At 36.7% G+C, this 21,467-nt stretch overlaps 1 protein-coding gene across 1 annotated transcript in view; it reads right to left on the bottom strand.

Moving 5' to 3' along the window:
• The window catches only part of LUZP2 (leucine zipper protein 2), a gene marked incomplete at both ends in the record, with an annotated part of 44,565 nt that overhangs the window by 14,634 nt on the left and 8,464 nt on the right, over positions 1 to 21,467 (bottom strand). The window contains one exon of the mRNA XM_009588163.1: positions 18,481 to 18,543. Coding sequence (XP_009586458.1) covers positions 18,481 to 18,543 — 63 coding nt within the window. The remainder of the gene's footprint in view (positions 1 to 18,480; positions 18,544 to 21,467) is intronic.

Raw genomic sequence — 21,467 nt, 5'->3', positions numbered from 1 at the left:
TCTATAAACTAACTAAATATTTTCAGAAAAAAAACCCCAAACCTATAGATAATAGTTCAGTGAAGAACTCCAGAAATTAAAAACCATCATTAAAAAAGTTGTAGACAACATTTCTCAGTACTTATAAGAGAGCCTAATCAATCAAGAGGACATGGGATATCTTTCCCCTAAGAACATCTGGAATAGAAGGTGATCTGCCTGGTCATCTGCTAATCAATTCCCATTTCTGACAGGAATATCTCCTTTCATTAATGCTGCCACAAATATGGACTTGAGTAAATATCTCAAAGTCAAGGGAGGGTTTCTCCGAGACATAGAGTCACGCCCTAAAATAGTAACAATTTAATATTATAAAATAAACATTTTCTTAGGACAATGCTAATAAAACAGCCATTTTTAGAAGTATTTTATGTGACAATACTAAGTTCTTTGAAATTATTCCTACAAAACATATTTCCTTGTAGATAAACTATCACATTTTCTTCATGTTGATGACTCAATTCAGTATTGATGTTCAGCAAAGGTCAAAGGGAATTTGTTGATCATTTACCTCAGACAACATATAATTAAACGATAAAGGTTGTACTGTGTAACTGTGAAATTACAGAGACTGCAATTCTGAATTATATTAAAAAGGACAAAGCTCCAAATATTTAAAGTATCAAACACACGTGTTGTTTACCACTCTGAATCTCTGCCCAACAGGCTATAACATTTGGCAAAGACATACCTCCAAAATTTGGCAGTGAACTGTGCTGACAAAAGAAAAGCACGTGCTTCCTTTTTCAGAAAAATGCATTATTAGTACTTTGCTAAATCTTTTAATATACACTGAAAAGTAAGGTAGTATTCAAAAGAAGTCTTTTCCTCTCTAACCAGACTGTTAGTCTTTACTGTTATTTCCTGGCATCCTGCTTTTGTGCACATTCCAAATGTCATCTATTATTGATAATATTCTCTGAACAGCTGCATTGATGTGCAAGCTGCAAAAAGTAATCTGCCTCAAAGTACTGGGGCCATTTACTGTATTTAAATGTCAAAAATTTTTTCTATAATTCTTGATTAACTTCACATTTTGTTCCATATTGTTTCTGCAACAAAACAAGTTTCAGCCTACTTGATACCAAAACTTCCTCTGTTTTCATAAATTAGGTCATAATCCATTCAGAACCTCAGCCATGAGCCCAGCTATTTGCGACACTTAGCACGTTGAATTAGCATTCCTAAACCAGCACCTTGCCTTTCTTTGCCATACTTTCACCTTCCCAAAGCAGAGGAGAAATGGCAGAATATATTCTGATCTATTTTAATTATCCTTTGATCATCTTTGACAAGTCTTGATAAGGCCAAAACCCTTAATCTTTCAGGGAAATTTCCAAAATAAAGATACAATGTTTCAGCCAGTCTACTAGACTAGCTTTACTTTGGTGACATGTCAAGTGTAAATGTACAGGTTGCATTTTGTAAATAGTAATGTGTGTAGTTACACTGCAAACGGTGTAATAAAGACAAACGATGAATTAGAAGAAAGAACAAGCTTGTGATATCAATGATAAACTGTATGCGTTCAACTCCATACACACACAGAAGGAGAGGCTAGATAGCAAAAGCTTTGCCTACCTTAACCTCACAGACCATGTGTTAGTCATCTGACAGATGTAAAGACCTGTACAGTCAAAACGTGTCAAGACAAAACGTGTTTTTAAATAAAAAGCAAACATAGCCATGAATAATCTGAAGTTGAATCTGCAATCTTGCAATTACATGGTTGTGTTGTACAGGTCATATAAATCACACGTTGTTTCCAAGCTATAATTTCAACACGGCGGACTCAGACATTTCGGATGGAAGCCACCACTTAGTCAAATGGACTGCTGAATGTTCCCAGATGGCTTATCTACCAATGATGGCCCATATATGCAGCTGGTCATGGTGGCCATGAAAAGGAGTCTAGATTTACCCCTGAGACTACTGGGGCTTTTCCCCCTTGCTTCAGATATCCAAGTGAAAGCCATTTGAAGGCATGGCAAGGCCTAATAACAGAGAACAGAACATGCATGTCAATGGACATTGTAGGATTTACTGAGTGTTCACCTCCTGACAACAGCCAGTATCTGTAAAGTAGGACTAAGGAATTATTCCTTCTACATCAGGTAGCAATGAAAAGACCTTGCTTTCAAGGCCTGACTTTGAAAGCTATGTTAGCAAAGTATTGAAAACCTTCTCTGAATAAGTTTGAAAGGAACTGCATGATTTTACATCTGTCCTTGAATGGCATCACAATTTAAAATATTTAGCACACAAAGCACACTTAGGTAAACAATACTGACAGTAAAACAATGCTATGCTCTCACCTTCTGCGCTAGAGACTGCTCTGTCTTTTAAGCACAGGAGCGTGGTTTGCAGATGGAAACTTTCTGTAAGTCTGTTTTTCCTTACTTTAATCATTGCAAAAAAATCAGTATCAACTGTTGATACGTTATCACTCAAAACTATATTTAACTCAATAGTTTGATAAATGGTATTTACAAAATCTGTTTGGCTGTTTCTGTAGCTTAAGTGCAGTCTATGTACATTGGCAAGGTATTTTTAGGACTGGAAACATGCTTTATGAGAAACAGAGACTTGCCATTTTCTAGATTTACGATCTTTGTTATTTTGCTGGATAGAATATAGGCATATTAATCATAACAGCAATTACTTTTATATTGATTCAACTAAACCTTCACAGGACCTTTATGCTAAAAATAGACCCCCAAAAAATCTGTGGAGTAAGAAAGAGATAGCTCTTCACTTCTCCCATCTCAACATCAAAGACACTAAAATATTCAGAGGACCACGAACGTGCATACGGAATGTTTATGTTCCTGCTTGAGATTATCATGATGCAAAATATTTTGCTGAATGTGGTAACTGATGCATAAAATTACATCAGAATTGATGCCTAGTTGCACTTTCTCCGGATTGGATTCAGAATTAAGATGGGAAAACACTACATGCTGATGGATTGGAAAAATTGAAGAAAGTTTATGCATCTAGAGAACCATCACGAATGCTTTAAAAACCTCATCTGGTTGGGACTAAAACGTTGCACATCCCAGAAGAAAAAGAGGAAGGCAAATCTATCCTAAGAAAGACCAGGAAAACCAGAAAAGAACCAGGAAAACCTGAAGAGACTCAGCCAGAGAGTCTATCCTTTGAGGACGGCATCAGTATGTGCAACGTCAGTCATGAGTTGAGCACATCCCCTGCCCCCAGGCAGCAGTTAGCGGTGCTGGCTAACCACATCAAGTACACGCTGACACGGTAAGTGATGACAAAGCCATGTATAAAACAAAACAAAACTGTAAGACCAAAAGGAGGGGAGGGGAAGTAACTAATTTGTCTGTCTGGTGATTTAAGATGACCACGCACCAGTCCATCATTCCTGTGTAGAGCCTTGAATTAACACACACTGAAATTTTCATGCAGCTGCATGAAATTTATGGCTCAGCCCGAGATTTCAACTCTGGGAGCTGGCAAATGCAGCTATAACCCTGGAGAACGTTGTAGCATTCCCCCAACCATCAAAGGCTTCACAATCCTAAAGGGGTCTGCTACCTGAATATAGGACCAGGAAAGGCAGCAAAGCAAAATAAATGCTAAATACACATTATTTATCCCTACAATACATCAAGAAAACCCATGCGCACACACAGAAGCAAAAGATATGAATGATACCTCCTCTACAAAGGCAGGGAGAGGTAAATTAGGTAGAACAGCCCAGTACTGTTTACTGCTCCTATAAGAGGAAAAGGCTTCCACGGAAAGCAAAAGGCCAAGAGTGTCACCTACGGGCTCATTCGGTGCAGATTCTGGACTGACATCAAAACAGCGAAACAAGCTAATAAGAGTCAAGGAAAAAAAAAAGCACAAAAACAGTGCAAGAGATCCGTATTTGCTTCAATATGAATCCAAATAGCTGCTGTAAAGTCAGGTAGCTTAACTGAAATTACTTAACTGAATTACACTGGTTTAATGCTAAACAAGTGTCAGACAACAGGTCTTATTGGGGTTTGTTTTTTAAACATTGTATAAAATCCAAGTTGCAAAGAAGTCACACACAAAAAGCTGTAACCACACAGGTAAGTTACTTTAAATACATAAATGCTTGTTCATCTTCTCTCTCTCTGATCTCTAGTCCTTCAATCCACAGTATTAAAACCTCGTATGACTAACACGGTGCTTCTGGGCAGGTCTCAGCCTCGCCAGCATTCAGCAGTTCAGCATCTCACCTTTACCTCACAGACTCACAAAATGAGAGCTGTCGTGTCGCGTCTCGCTGAGATTGTGGAAGATCTAAGCTTGGCTTCTTTCTTCATGAGTGCAGATCCAATACCCACATAGCCATCTTTTCAAAGGAGTGCTCTAATCCCGGAATTTTTGGTATTTCAAGGTCATGGAAGGAAAAGTATAGACATTTTAATCCCCTCTATAAAAGTTTTTCTGCTCTGCACAAAATACATAAACATTCTGGACACTTATTCCTAAGAGAGTACCCATAAAAATCTGTGCAGGATTAATTTTTCGTTTTTTTTTTTTTAAATTTTTTTTTTTTATTCAGCCGTACTTTAAATACTATTAGATTTTTCCTTTTTATTTTAGTTAAGTGTTAGTAGGTTTGGACAAGAAAGCAAATTTGACAGTCAGCAGATTTCACATTAGTACTTGTCTTGGAAAAGAAAGGATGTAAAAATGTAATTTACCCAATCCGATGATATCAAATAGAATATTGGTCTGTCAGCCATAGGCAGGCAATCTAAGTAATGCATCTGCCCAGCAAATTTAATAACTTTTATGCTCATATACTTTCCAGAACTATCTTGGAGATCTGGCTCTAGGTCATAGAAGGTGTACTTCTCATGAATGCTTCTTAAAGCTACAGCTGACTATGCATACTATTTAAAAGTGGTAATGTTTTTATCTGCAAAATATATTTCTGAATGCAGTTGGATTTTCAGAGGAGCAATCTTTTAATGAACTTCTGGGTCAACAGCTGCGTGTCTTGGAATCCATAATTACGTCTCAAAACCCAAATCCCACATCGATGGTAAAGCTGTGCCATTCCAAATTCCCACAAGTTCAGGATTTAAATTCATAAATTCGCAGACTCGTATTTCTGGCAAATATGAGTAACTATGCTTTGAAATACTAATAGCCAAGACATGATATAATCATGGTGTAGAGATTAAATCTGCCAAGCCAGGCAGGTATGTGGTCCTATTCCCAGTTATTATATTTAACAAAACTGATAACATCTCATTTTACTTTGTTTAAGAAGAATTGGTCCTACTGATTGTTCTTTGGAACAATTGATTAACCAGAGCAATAAGGTATTTGGCAAGTAAGGAAAGGGGAAAAATAAAGCACAGAACAATCAGCATCTTGATTAGGGGCTCGTGAAGAGGAATAGCCAACTGAGCTATCGTCACCCACGCTGCAGCAAAGGCATCCGTCTCAGAGATGATGCTGATACCACGGCTTAACCAGGTAAGAGAATCAGCAAACACTTGTGTACTTTAGAGGGATCCTGATGCAAAGCTCAACAGATGAAACTGAATCAGTCTAACTGTCCAAACACTTCACAAACTTCTGTTGGGACTTTAAGACGGCTGAATCACCTCTGCTGAGGCCTGAAAGTAGAAGAGTTATACAGCTGCAGATTTGATTAGCGGTTTATTAAAATGAGCAGGTACAAACACTGTTTTTACACTGATATTTGTAAAATAAGAAGCCCCGTTCCTGAGATCATTTAAAAAAAAAAAAAAAAACACAAACAAAAACAAAGAAAGACAGCAGAAGCTAAACATTTACTTTACGGATCACAAAATGCATTCATGTGCTTAAAAAAATTTCCTTAAGATTTCTACAAAACAAAAAGTCTGCAGGCCCTATAAAAGACACACATTTCTCACTCTAAGCCACCTACCAAACAGCAATAGACTCTTTCTTTTAAGCAAATGATCTTGAATTGTCTCCATAAATACATAGTTCTGCTTATAAGCTTGCAAAGACTAACAGTACCTCACATTACAGCATTGAGTGTCCTGTCTGGCTCTTCCACTCACCTCTACAAGCAAGAGAGTTACAGCACGAAAAACATAGAATACTATTTTAAACTCAACCTTAATTGAATGGAAGAAAGTAGTATCCCTTGGGCTGTACGAAAAGTATATGTAATCAAACGTTAAAAGAAATCTGAATTAGATCTAGAAATATACACTCTAAAGCATCACTAACAATAGAAGAAAAACCCCAAAGGTTAGGGCAAAGTTACGTTTTAGTTTCCTTCCTTTTAACACTTGCAGGACTACTTCTAGTTATATTAGAAAGACCAGAAAGACTAAAGGAAAATCAAATGGTTTAATGATTAAAAGTAATTAACTTAAAATTACTGATTTCTGCATCATTCATTGAGCTTAAACCACCATAACAATTGGGTATTATTTTACAACGATTTTAAAGCACGCGCAGCAACCATGCAATCTGTAGTACACAAAGTGCTACCCGACTGATTGGTTTCTGTGCTGTACTCGCTCTGTGCAGAGGATGTAAGTCGTAGTAAGCAATGCAGTGCAAATAAGATTACTATGAACCGCACATACACACTTGCCTGTTTCAAAAGTAAATAAGTTGGGGCTTTTCCCAAATGGTAAAAACAAGAGTTGGCAACAGTCACTGGGAATCTGCACCAATTAAGAGAAAAATATTTACAATGTGTTTTCCATGTAAGCAAGCATTTTGGTGAAATGCAATGGCATAATACTGCTTTTAATTTAGCTGTGCATATTTTAGCACTCAAACTAGATCTGCTTTTGCTTGTTGCAACAATAGAAAGTTCAAGAAATTTTATTTTTTCTCCTTTGCAGCCACAGAAAAACAGTCACCTTCTGACCCAGAAAAGGATACAATTAACTATAACCATATGAGCCAATTCAGTGAGCCAATTCTTGTGTGTTGTTGAAATGATGGTTAAAGGAGCAGCATGAAGCTTAAAAAAAAAAAAAAAAAAAAAATCAGATTCTGTAGAGTATACCAAGGAGGCATACTATATAGGTAGGGGGTCTTTGCAGTAATTCATGAAGAGTACTGAATCGCTGCATCCTTGTATCTGTCTCAGCAGTTCTGGGTTTGACTGGTTCTTTGTATGTCATATTTACATTTTTGCTAAAAATAACGTGCCCTTCACAATGAACTTCCATACCACTTTTTATCTTCGTGTAAAATTAAAATAAGATGACAGCATTGTGAAAAAGAACAAAAAAATGGATTTCATAAAAAGAATTAATTGCTACTCCATCAGGCATCTTAGTGAATCCCCATCCTGATTCAACATGACAGACGTCACTATTGGACGAAAGCATTGGTAAATAACAGGTTACACCTTTCACCCAAAACTAATCAGCATCCATTGAACAGCTACAGGATATGAATTTCACGCCTGGGTGCTAATACTTCCTTGATCTAGTTAGGTCCATTTTTTGGCAATTGAAGGAGGAGATCCTAAGTCGCAGGTTTCAGATCTTCACTTCTTTTCTCCTAAGACTTAGAGTTCATCAGCATAAAATCTGCAGTTTAAATGCTAAGTGCCTAGCATCGGCCAAACCAAATACACTAAAGCTCATGGTTGTAACACTCAAATGCACAGCAAGAAAAGATTTTTTAAAAGCACCAATTATGCTAGTGGGAATTCAGGGAGGAAAAAAAAAAAGTCCATTAAATTTAATCTGCCTACAGACTCTATGCAGCAGAAAAAATGAGAAATTTACAGCATAGCAAGCATTTGATTTAATACAGACAATACTTGGGAATTACCTCAGACACTTAATGGGGTTCATCTGGCCTCTGTGACTACTGAAACGATGCAGCAGAGTACAAGCAGAGAGGCTGACCGACCATCCATCTCTTCCTACTCGTTCATTTAGGCCAAGCTGAAGCCACAGCTAGCCATCAGACAAGGCATCCGCACGTCTCCTGGGAATTTTGTTTTACACAACTCTTTTACTATCTTTAATATCCAACAGTTTTTGCTGTCCATGTACATCAGTTTAAATGGAAAGCAGTTTCTTATCCGAAATTGACAAATTGGAAATTAAGAAAAGATAATCCTACCATCTGCATTCACCCCAACAGGAAAACATCCCTGTTTTTATCACAATTTTTTCTACCATCTTGCTTGTTACAAAATACAGCCTTTAAAACACAAGTAAACAGCCAAAAAGAACACATATTCACATATCCAAACTGAAGGAAGTTGTTAATGGCTATTCTATTTCTTAAGAAGATGCTTCATTTTTTGGCTTTTTATTGCATCGGGGGATTCTTCTACATAGGAAAAACTCCCCAAATCCCTTTTCATGCCTCCCAGTGGCACAGCACCCAACGCCACACAGCTGAAGCGTACCATGCCCACCATTGCACAGCACATCCCCCAGTCTTCCACTGAAAGGTTATTTTACTGTGCAAGTAGAACTCTGTCCCAGTAACCTGTTTCTCAATATGGGCTCTGGCATAAAATCCTTCATGTTTAAAGGTACTTGTTCTTGCAGAATACCAGCCATCCATTATCAAAATTAAGGATGGCAGGCGAATACCATTTTAATAAAGACTAAAGAGCGATGCACTTCCATAGATTAGTACTTGAGACAATCACTGAGTCTAATTTTGAAAATGTGGATTTTCTAGCTCAGTGCTATCCTCAAGTACTTTAAATTTAAGATCAAATTATCTCCTTCAGTAAATGAGCAACCTCCACTGAAATCAGCTGAAAAATAATCTTACATAAGAACCAAAAAATCTGTCACAAACAGAATAATTTAAGAGTGACATGGAAAGATGTGAAGTTCTGATACAAGAAATAAGATCAGCAAATCAATACTAGAAAGAGAAAAGTTTCCTGGGCACATGCAGAGAAACTGAGCCATTACAGTTTTCAGTGAACCAACTGCTGGCATTTTGGTACCTTTACGCTATTTTTTAATATCACATTAGGTTCTTGTACGCACATCTCCTGGTTTTGGCTGAAAAGAGTTAATTTTCTTCATAGTAGCTAGTATGAGGCTATATTTTGGATTTCTGCTGAAAACAGTGTTGATAACTCAGGGATGTTTTCGTTACTGCTGAGCAGGGCTTACACAGAGTCAAGGCCTTTTCTGCTCCTCACCCCACCCCACCAGCGAGGAGGCTGGGGGGGCACAAGAAGCTGGGAGGGGACACAGCCGGGACAGCTGACCCTAACTGACCAAAGGGATATCCCATACCATATGGCGTCATGCTCAGCATATAAAGCTGGGGGAAGAAGAAGGAAGTGGAGGACATTCGGAGTGGTGGCGTTTGTCTTCCCAAGTCACCGTTACGCGTGATGGAGCCTGCTGTCCTGGGGATGGCTGAACACCTGCCTGCCCATGGGAAGGAGTGAATGAATCCCTTGTTTTGCTTTGCTTGTGTGCATGCTTTTGCTTTACCTATTAAACTATCTTTATCTCAACCCACTTTTTTTCACTTTTTCTCCTGATTCTCTCCCCCAGCCCACCGTGGGGGGAGTGAGCGAGCAGCTGTGTAGGGCTTAGTTGCCGGCTGGGGTTAAACTGTGACACCTCCTAAGACTGCTGAATTTTTTTGCAGGGACAAAAATGTCTGCATTCAAAAATATTCTAGAGTTTCTAGGCTGAAAATTTTCTAGGCTGAAAATATTCTAGGCTGAAATAGATGCCAAGTGGATGAGAATCAATTCTTTTTGTTGTCAAGAAAAAACAGTTTCATTTGATTCTACTTCTTTTAGAACAACACGGTGGGGTCACATTACAGCCGAACGGCTTGTACATACACCTTAGCTCAGGTAGTAACATGACCAACAACTTAGGAATTTTATGTGAGGCTTTTTTCTAGAAGAATTCTAACAAGAATTTCAATTAAGTATTTTATTATTGTTATCTTTTGAGCCTCTTTGAATGTCCATACATAATTGGAATTATCATTCCAAATATTGTATTTAGTTTGATCAAATTAAGACTAGAGGATAATGAGTCTCAGAAGAGGACTGTAATCTTTATATAGTCACAGGCTATCAACCCTCAGTTGAAAAATATAAAGTTGACATTTTCCAGCTACACTTCATTTTGATTAAGATTAAAAACTAGAAAACAGCAGTCCAGTTTAATTTAAACCTATGAATAGCAAAAAATATTTTTAATAATCACTTTCTGCTCCCACTGAACTTAGCAAATAAACATCTGTATTCAACAGTATGATCCTAAAGAAAATGCAAACACTCCAAGCCTTCTCCCTTGAAATCAATGGAAGTTTTGTATGGTGTACCATAATATGATCAATTTGGGGTTCGCCAGTCTTTTTTGTCTAAATTCTTATTGACTTTCATCAACAAGAGCCATGTCCCTGCCAACTAATCTAGTAGTCTGAGCTTCATAGCCTCTGGAGAGCTCTCAGCCCAGGACAGGAGCATCCCAGGTGCAATATAACTTTATCAAGCAACTTTTTAAATTAATAAGCCAAGTGCATTTTCATGTCACATATACCTTTATAAATCCTTATGCTATTAAGTACTGTGTGGTGTTTTCAGAGGCAAAGAATACTCTGATACTGAATTTAGATGACTCAGAGCTCCTCAAGGGTGATACCTCTTTTTTTGATCCTAAGCGACAAACATCAATAATTGATAGCATTATTTGTAATGATGAAATCAGCAGCTCGCCTTCTCTTTGTTTATGAACCACGGAAATTTGATTATTAAATGCTCTTTTATTATTTCATCTAAGGATAAAAATCAATAGTGTCTACTCAAGATTTTGAAGTATCGATTTATATTCTTTTTTTTTTTAACCACATATACCATTGTTACTTCCTTTGAAGTGGTCCTTCCACTAGGTAATTTTAACATCTTGGTACAAAAGCAAACTTTTCTACTTGTCTGTGTAACATGAATAAATTAGATCAGTACTTTCCTTTTCCTGTTTGGCAAAATTTACACTAGCTTCAGAGAAAGTTTTACATTAATTATAAAATTTCATCTATGCTTGAAGTTCTCTGGAGCTTGGCTCTGAGCCACCTTGCCCTTGAGATCTGTAATGCTGATTTAGGCAACACTAAGATTCACAAACTCTCTTTACAAGTTCAAAGATCAAAGATTTTAATTAGGTTTCATGCTGCCCCTGTTGCCTGGTGAAGCTGCAACGGATGTCACACAGAGTTGTGCGTGCAAAGGACAGAATACAGCTCTTTTAAACTTCACTTTTCAAGATAATCTTCATACTTCGTGTTTTGCTGCCTTTTTTGAAGTAAGATGTAGTGAAGGAACCACTAGGACTTTCTATTCTTAACCCTTAGTTTCAAACATACTGGTCATACTTGCATAAAAATAAAATGAAACGGATCATCAGAGAACTCTAACACCTGCCTTATCCCAAAGGCCTATATAATCTGATCTTTGAAATGTTATAGAAGTTTGCCTTACCCACTACCACATCACGTAGCATCGGTATCCAGGAGCACTAATTAACAGTAGCAATTTCCTATGAAAGGAAGTGAAGGTACATATTGGAAATTACCCCTTCTTTTCTTCACGGATGATATTTTGCTACAAATGACAATCGAAAAAGACTAAGGTCCAGGGATAAAAAGCCTGTTACACAGATTTGAGACTAGATGAGTAAGAAAAATAAAGAATTCAGACCCATTTTGGAACTTTGGACTTAATGAAGGAGGATGCCAGAAATAAGAATGTAATAAACTGTCCCGAGCAGCACAGGAAAACTGAGTAAAGACATCAGAATAACTTCAGCAAGATTACAAAAGAACACTGCTATGATTTTCAACATTGCGGTTAATTGAAAAGATGACAGAATATTGGGCAAAATCCAAGCAGACAGTTTTCTAAACATTGTGGCTAAGTATAGGGTGAAAAGAGAGCCCTAATAGGTATACATTTCATTTTTATTCTTCTCATTCATTAAGGATACATTTTACCTAAACGTTCTTATTCTAACATCTCCTTCACTTTCTAGTAGTTCATGACTATAAATCTGATTCTTTAAACCCTGGCTCTAGATTTCAAGAATGAATGAAGAATCCAAAAGTATGGCGGTCTCTATGAGAGAGGGGTCCAGACATAGCAGATACATCATATTCCTTTAATTGATGCTCTGATTCTGATTATCACTCAACAGCAATGGAGAAAATGTGCCCTACGCTCCTGGGTCTACAAGATCAGGAAAACAAAACTTTCAAATACAAAAGCTTATTCTAACATTCACTGCAGTTGCTACTGTGTCACTATAAATATACCTTGCTGACAATCTTGATGCAGTAGGATTTGTTTTCCATATGATCTCATTTACTGTCCTCTAAGAGCCGTTTTCAACTGATTAAACTGCGTTTCCACCTTTTCCTTATCATTTTCAGTGAAAAAAACTCATAGAACAATTTTAAGCAAATTATTTTTTGAAATAGGACTTTTTTTACTTCAAAACAAGGTGTAATCAATCAAGAAACAACACTGAATTCAAAGCCCTTTAGCGGAATGATATCTGAAGCTCCTCCTGTACTCTTCCTGCTCATTCATCTTTCCCTGGGCAGTGCCCCTGCCTCTGACACTTGTAAATGTTTTCTTCTGAATTGTAGAACCAATGCAGTACCCAAAGAGGGAACAGGACTTTACCCAATTTTCTTCTCAGGAGAACAGGCTTTCATACTTAGAAAAAAAATCTAGTTTTATCTGCAGAGCATTGAGAGTGAAGAACTACAACGTCCTCCTTTATAGAATAGTATCACCTTACAGTCTCAAAGTCTTAAAATTTCATTTCTGCTTCACTAAGGGAGGTTTCTTTTTTTTTCCCCCGCCATAATTCAATGCAATTCGATTGAATTCACCCTGCAGGGCATGAAATTCCCAATGGATCAGGTGAGACTTTAAACTGCTGTGACTATACCTTTTATTAGTGCAGCTAAGCACAGAGACATTGGAGAAAATTCTTGTTTAGGATGATTTACTTGACACTAAAGCTATAACCACAATTTATACACAAATAGAGCAAAAGTATTGTTTACAAGGTAGTTATTTAAAACTGTGCTTCTTAGCAAAAAGAACACATATTACTGAGAGCTACAGTCAAATTCATTTTCCACTCCTGGTTTACTTTGTATTGCCTGTACTACTATACATCTTTTACGTAATTCATGTTTTTCAAAGTTCTGCCACAGCCTAAACAGCAAAGAAATACGTTGCCTGATATAAACCACTGGGTCAACTTTATAAATACATGGGATTGTTGTAAATCTGTAGAGATAGTAACATACCTTAATGTAGGTATACACAGAGATATTGTAATGCGCCTTGCCCAAAGATAATATGACATGCTAGACAGTCATTTCTTATCTATCAAATGTAATTAAATGGTTTAAATAAGAGCAAACTTTTTTTTTTATACACACTTCTAAGTCTAATGTGAGGAAACTATAGCGTCTATGTCACAAAGTTGAATAACATTTCACTACCTTTCAGTAGAGAATATACACCATTTATTAACGTTTAGGGAAAATTCCCGACTCATTTATCTCAAGGAAATCGCATATAAGTATACATCAGCTAGGACACTTACCTTTAACTGATGATGGCTTTTATAGGTGTACCAGTAGGAAATGAATAACAAACTAACAAAATGTACAACACACATCAATGCAGAACAGACATTCATTTAAGAAATTAATTCATCATGTATATTCATATTCAGAGTTGCACCCAAAATGATCGGTTCTGAATGCCAAATAGCAATTGTTAAGACCCATGATTTTTCTGATATAAACCAGGGTTAACACAGCATCCTGCTTTAGCTTCATTTTCAGAGCAGTTTTGGCATCATTTTCCACAATTGATATATGACTGACATAGTAGAAGTGAGCTGCTCCCTTGTACAGGCCACCTCCAAAAGGGAAAATTTTCAAAGTATTTTATACATATTCTATTTTAGTCTACATTTTTGCCACGCTTCTTAGCTCCCCAGTGCTTCTGAATTTCCCAACCTTTTGGTTTCTTTGAGAAACTTCTCAAAACAAGAGCTTATCTCAATCCTTATGTCAATCCTGTATTAGACTATATTAACACAATCCACACGACATTACAGCTGGAAGTCTGACAGATTTTTTCTGGTATTGCAGGAAGCACTTAGAGACCTCTAAAAAAGACAGGCTTTTTAGACACATAATCCCTATGCGTTGCATCTGGCACTTTTTTCCCTCCACACCAGGGGCTATTTTTGTTGTTAACAGTTTTTTTCCAAAGCCTTGAATAGCCTGAAAATTGCCTTTCTGTACAATGTCCTCTCCTCATACGCTACATCACAGCTGCTGCATTCAGTTGGAAGGCTGTTGTTGTCTATTCCTATCTCTGAATTGCAAAGTTGAATGGCAGTAGGGCACGCGCTGAAAGAACAGAACTAAATAGGGAATTATTTTTAGTGTTGTGGAAGAGCCTGAGATAGCAAAATCCACAATTTGCCAATACAAACTGAGGGCGAATGTGATATTTGAAAGGACAAAAGTAGCTATGACAGGAATTCCATTTTCATTATCTGTCTCTATATATCTGTATGCAGATAGCACTTTTTAAAAATACATATAAAATGCTGCCAATTATTTAAATATATAGCATATCCAATCTTACAAACAAGATTTTTAAAAGCATACTGTATATTCAGTGATTGGAGGCAGGACCTAGATAACATAATGTTTCCTCAAAATCATACCATTTAATTCAGTCAAATCTTTGTCAAAATATGAAGTCCTTATTGAAAGCCTCAAAAACAATTACTGAAATTGCAGAAAAACTTATATTAGTGGACTTACTTTTAAGGAAATGGCAAACATAGTATAGAAGTTTAATAGAAAGCCATTAGGTAGGTATAGCTATTGGTTCCTTTTCCACGCAGTAGCTGATGCACAGAAGGACTAAGCAATGCTCTCAAATCAAATTTCTCTCAAGGCAAGTTTTATTTGACTGAGCCAAGAACAGAATGCTGGAGCTTCTGATTTCCAGGGCATGCTAGGACCATATTGTTTCTTTAACCACAAGTACTATTCTGTGCTTCCTCCTAAAATAAGTGCAAAATAAACAGTGCCCACAACCTTTTCCTACAGCTCTTGCAACATCTAGCAAGTTGACAACATAAAAAAATGGAAATATCTCAGGTAATTTGATTAAATGAAAAAACAAACAAAAAGCACATCACTTGTGCAGACTTTTCCAGTATTTATCTACGTGAATGTGTTTTGATATGGTAGTAATAAAATAATTGCAGATACATCACCTTTTTCCCGCTTTTTTTTTTTTAGCCACATACCATTGCTGCTTTTAAATATTTAGGTTCACAAAACCCTTGTATCTTGGAGAGGGGGGCATTTGGGTGGGTGCGGGGGGTGGGGAGGAAACAGGCATTTATCACTTCTCATGCAATTTTGAAAACCTAGAAGACCAAATCTTTATTGCATTTTTTCTAGACCTCATTTCCTCTTTGCTGCATATGATACGAAGTCTCCTCCCTTTAGTTATGTCTTTGTTATTATACTCCTCCTGAAAGATTTAATCCTTTTATTCCCACATCAAGTTTGAAACATCTGTAGAAAGTACTGGAAGGTTCCGTAGTTCCATTTAGAGCATCTAGACATTAATTCGCTAATTCCCTAGAGAAGAATGTGACTTTTTTCTTCTCCTCAGTAAAACTTTCCCCCCCACCTTTTTAATTTTATGACCTAAAAGAGATGAGTAATACAAATCAGTCAGATCTTCTTGAATAACTCCAGAACATTTGAATGATAGTTAAACCCTATGTAATTTGGACATATGGAGGAGGAAGGAGAAGCAGGTGAGCTAGACTAGAACACACATCAGGTGTGAATTTAGCGCCAGACATCTGCAATGTGACTGAAAGAAGCTACACAGAGTAAATGACTGCAGCTAGCCCTGCAGCCCCCAAGAAAAGACCGTATTCTGGTTTGTTCTCAAGGGTTTCCTTGAGCTGAGTTCAAGAGGAACTAACAGCAGACTGTTTGCAACTGCTAACGAAGTGCAATAACAGGTACTACTGTGGCAGGACAGCAACACACACACAAATCCAGCACACAGATATTCAATCTCATGAAAGAGTACTATGTATAAACAGGGCAAATAGTAACAAATTCTGAAAGGAACAGTCAAATGACCAAAAAACATATAAACTGCCCAGAAGCTGTTAAAAAAAATGCTGTATTAGAAGCCTCTAAAACCTTGAATGACTCTATAAAGCTAAGAAGGCTACAGAGGAGCAACCTCAGAATTTAGAAAAACTTGCTCAAGGGACGAGGAACAGGAAAGGACATTAAAAAAAAAAAAATTTTTAAGTTAAACATAACCAGTACCCAGTGAAGTAAGAGGGAATTTGACAGTGTAAGAAGTTGTGGAGGTATCCGATATCAAGGGAAAGCAGGTTCACAAAGATACGCTACAGGGAATAGACAGGGATACATCTTCTAACATCCCAAACCCAGTGACTACAGATGCTGTAGGAAGTGTGGCAGGCTCACATGCTCTGCCCTAATAGCGTTTGCTATTGCCATTGTCACAGACAAGACACTGAGACTGGTGGACGGTTGAGCGTTTCTTATGTTCTTGTAATTCAAAAGATGGGAGGAGTCACACTACTGTGCCACACCCAGAGTGCCACCCACCAGGTCATGGTGACTCCTGGGGTTTGCCACCAGCCCGCATTTATGTCTCATGCACCTTCACTGATCTCAGGTACCCCAGAATTTCACCTGACTTCCCTTTTTTTTTTTTTTCCTAAGAAGAAGAGAGAAACACAGATGTAAAATGTATGTGAATTGGTACATTTGTGGGTATCCAAGTCAACATACCTATGTTTTGAATCGAAGGAATGTTGATTCAATTGCCCTTCTTAATTCTTAATTGCCCATTCATTTTAGGTAGTGATGGACATGTTTAGTCACTCTGACACACAATTGGAAACGTAAAATTGTAGGTATGCAAATTAGATGTTTCTCTGAAAGGCCCCGTGATAGGTCTAAAACACGTGCAACATCGGTACATCCGGTTTACCCCGTCAGCTCTTGCAACTTCAGACAGGAAAGCATCAGGAAATAAAATGTTGCTGAATTACTCCATCTTTAAATTGAGAACCAAATACTTTTGGTGCCAAAAAGAAAGATTCCTTTCAAAGCAGATTTTCTAAAATGTGCTATAAATACACTAAATATTACAGAAGTCTACTGACCTACCTAAGAAAATCATTAGCAGTCAGATGGTTTGAATGTTGACTAACGAAGTACTTATTTGTGTGCAATAAAAGACAGGATTTTTTATGGCTGGTCAACAGGATCAGACTGATATGATTTATTAGAAGTAACAGGCTCAATTGCAAAGGATCCAATGACCACAGGTGGGAAAAGAAGCAAGGCGGATGTGACTGTAGATGAAGACAACTGAGAACATGGCTTAAATAACGTGAGCAACTGAAATAGACAATATTTCCTTTGTAAGTTAAAAAGTAATGTGCACTTTTTTCAGATTGACCATATATAGAGACTCTCATAGACTGAAGACATCAGAGATCACTGTTTAAATAAGTACTTAAAGGAGATCAAGTTTTCATACACATCAAACTCAAAATAGTTTAGAAGAGCAAAGTGTAAGAATTGAACAGAACAGATAAAGACAAGAAGCCTGCTTGGAAAGAGAACAAGAGATCATTTGAATAAAATATTTTCAAGTGCAAAGTTCTTTGCAAAACGAAGCAATGGAAAGGGAAACTATATCCTGATTTAGACAAATTGTTTGGGGAGAAAAAGATAGGGAGGGAAAAAATATGACACTGCTCAATTGTTTTAAGTTTTTATTCCAAGATCAAATTTCAAAATAAATTCAATTTAATACTAACAAAAATTAAATAAAACATGCTTTATGTTTTATTTGGGATTTTGGGGTCAATTTGGGCTTAATATTTATGACATATAAAGCTTAAGAAAATATTTTAGGAATGTGTTTTTTTAAAATTTTATTAAGAATCTCAATTCTGAGATTGTATTTTCTTTCTCCTCCTCTTGCTGTTTATTTTTAAAGCAGGTAATAATACTGAGAAGAAAGTTTCACTGTGCATCAACAATCTATAGAACTGAATTAAGTATTCCTTTCCGAAAAAGCACAACTCATAAGTACAGCAAAAGTTACAGAGGCGTACTATGGACCTATGCACCAGTAGCAAGGAGTCAACAGTTGTATTCAATAAATTACTATTTCTAAATGCACACTGTCATTTTTGTTTGCTTTTGTGTTTAGAGTATCTTTCTACTACAACAACATGTGTTTTACATATGAAGCCAAACTATAATCTCTTTCAGTGTAAACTCTGAATGGAGACGACAATTAAATGTTCCTCCTACCTCATTTTGGAGGTCACGGATCATTTTGCTCTTCCTTTCCATTTCAGTCTTCAGAAAGTTAATCTACAGGTTTAAAGAAATGTTGAGTGAGAGTTGTTGAAATGTACCTAAACATCAGTTTAACCATTAATTATTTTTTTACTCAACTCACAGCTTTGGAAATAAAAAACCCACAAACTACCTTACATCTGTTTCTAGCAATAAGTTATCTTAGAAAACTTCTGCTTATGTACCAAACTGGTATAGGCCACAGTTAGGTATTTGCTGAATTTACAAACATTTAACATGATATTTACTAGAAAACTTATAATCAAGAGAAGAAAATCACTGTACATAAATAGGCTTACTTTACTTTTGCACCAGTAGATAGCGTTTATTTTTCGCAATGAAGTCCCACGTGATCTGCAGAGAACTAAGGATTTTTACAACAATATTAACTGATTTAATGATCTAATTTTTTTTTTAACCCTCTAAGAACACACCAGCTATCATAGTAGGTTTCTAACACAGTTGTTTGATTTGAATGCTACAGTACTGCTACACTACTAATGAGATAAACCTCTTGATTCTGATCAGACTGACCTGTGGAATAAAGTGTATTATATATGAAAGCATTCAGATCTGGTGTTTAGTTTCTATTTAATTCAATGACTTGCCTTGGAAAATAGATATTCCAATCTTAATTTAATCAAACACAGCTTAAAAGACTGTTTTTACAAATCAGTCTAAGTTTCTTTCAGGACTGAGCTTTCCTTCTGGTTTATGGAATGTAATGGGAGCAAGGAGGATGTAATTATAACAACTAGGATTAAGAGAACATGTTCCTTTCACTTTGAAGGAGGATGCTCTTGGATACCTTAATTAGCAAAATACTCATCCCTGTACACCCAATGGTCCATGCCACGTTCTCTCCGCCATTGATACAAAAGCTACCTACGTTCACGGGAAACTACAGTTCATCTGACATTGCAGCAGACTCGTTAACAAAAACAAAACCTCTGTAAGAAAACAGATTTAGATTATAGAGACATTGACCTAGACATTAATGGTTTGGATGTCATGCAGATAAAAAATGACAGTGAATCTGCATGATATGACAGCTGTTCTTAGAATCATGTCCACACTCAAGTAGACAGATGTCAGTAATTTAAAAACCATCACCGGACTTGACATCACTCTCATCTGTATCAAAAGAGAAGTCAGAGAACACTATCATCATTTAAGACAGAAAAGTAGGTAGTGGGTCTGTGAGACAAGTGCCAAATGACATGCATAAATGTTACTTCTTTTGCAAGCTCTTCCAAAATTTTGTCTAAGTGGTTTGGTTGTGGAAATACTAACTACACATCCAGCTACCGCTGAGGGTGATGTTTTAACAGAAGATGAATATATTCAGCACTTGTCTGGCAATCACGTCCACAAACAGTGAAATTTAGTCCATGTTTGCTGTATAACAAATATGAAGATTTTGCACAACAATAAATAAAGGTCACAATCAAAATATGAGATCAGGATTAACTGAGGGGAAAAAAAAAAAAGCCTATTCACATGGTGGGTTTTGGTTTTTCAGTTGTTCAAAAGATTTGCCAGCTAGCATGAAATACTGATAAAAAGAATATACTGACCTTCGTTAAAGAGTGTTCCCTTTCTCAGGAAAGTTTCCCTAACTCTCAAGAAAATATTAATATTCTTTCAAAGCACTTCACTTCTAAATCTGAATATATATGAAATAATTAAAGAGGTATAATACCGAAATTATTGTCTGTGTGCTCTCTACACATAGTCTGTAAGTATCAGCTTGGATCTTCTAGTGGAGAGATATTTAAGACACCGGAGTACTTTTAATTTAACCAGCAATGAATGTTAGTTAAACCAGTAATTTTTGTTAATTACTATTCACATACACGTGCATCTGATCTCACTGATATGGACATCTTAAATAGTGCAAACTTACTATTTTAGCTTATATGAATAATTAAAAAAAAAAGTCCCTTTCTTTTTTAAAAATAATACCAATATTAATTAAAAAGTCATTCATTTTTGCTTTCATATTATAACAGCATTTTTAAAGCGCTTCTAAATCTCTAACAGCTGAAGAGCCACTTAGTCACAAAGTATAGCTATAGAGAGCTACATAGGAGGGATTTATATGGCTTGGCTACTGGAACTAATATAGAGATAAGTATTTAAGTGCATCTATGTCTAAAATTTCATGCTTTAAGGCAGATTCGTCTGTATCAGACCATTTGCATGATGCTTTTAGTCAGTCCCAAGGACAAGGCATAATACCATTTTCCAGAAAAGATGTAAAAATTCCACTTTCAGTCACCAAATCCTGATAGCATAATAAACAAGAATGGACATTTATACCCAGCTCTAAATTAAAAGGCACAGAAACTGAAAAACTGAAACTAAGAAACTTTTTACATCTCTTCCTCCTTTCTACCTACTCCTTGTTCTTGTTTGACATTCACCTCTTTCCAAATGTTGGCTGCCTTTAACTACTATCTAGCTGTAATTATGAAAATACATAATGAAAATATATTGTTCTGAGGCTGAACTTTGCAATATTAAGCAAGGACACTGCTTCTGTCTCCTAGAGACAGACATCCAAGGTACTCAGAGCTTTGTGTGTTTCAGAGCTCATTATGTTTACTAAAGGCAACAGCTTCCATCCAGTGGCCTTCACTCACAGCAGTTTGTGACCCTGAAATGCTCAAATTAAATTTTCCCCCACTGAAATACAGAATGCTTTAGCAGATGGCAGTGATCTAATTCTACGAGTCAGACAATAGCTATTCACTACAGACGAAGAATGGAAGAACACCAATACAGCACCATTACCACGCAGTCAAAGCTCAGCTGTACGCTTATTTGCTTACCTCCAGACTTCTTGTATCTTGCTCAGGACTAAGACATGAGCAATTCAGATGGGATTGGAATACATTGATTAACACCTAACTATTTTGGCAATATCTGGAAAACCT

This window comes from Fulmarus glacialis, unplaced genomic scaffold (genome assembly GCF_000690835.1).
Source record: "Fulmarus glacialis isolate BGI_N327 unplaced genomic scaffold, ASM69083v1 scaffold1212, whole genome shotgun sequence".
Lineage (NCBI taxonomy): Eukaryota > Metazoa > Chordata > Aves > Procellariiformes > Procellariidae > Fulmarus > Fulmarus glacialis.
This window is presented reverse-complemented; position numbering and strand designations above follow the sequence as displayed.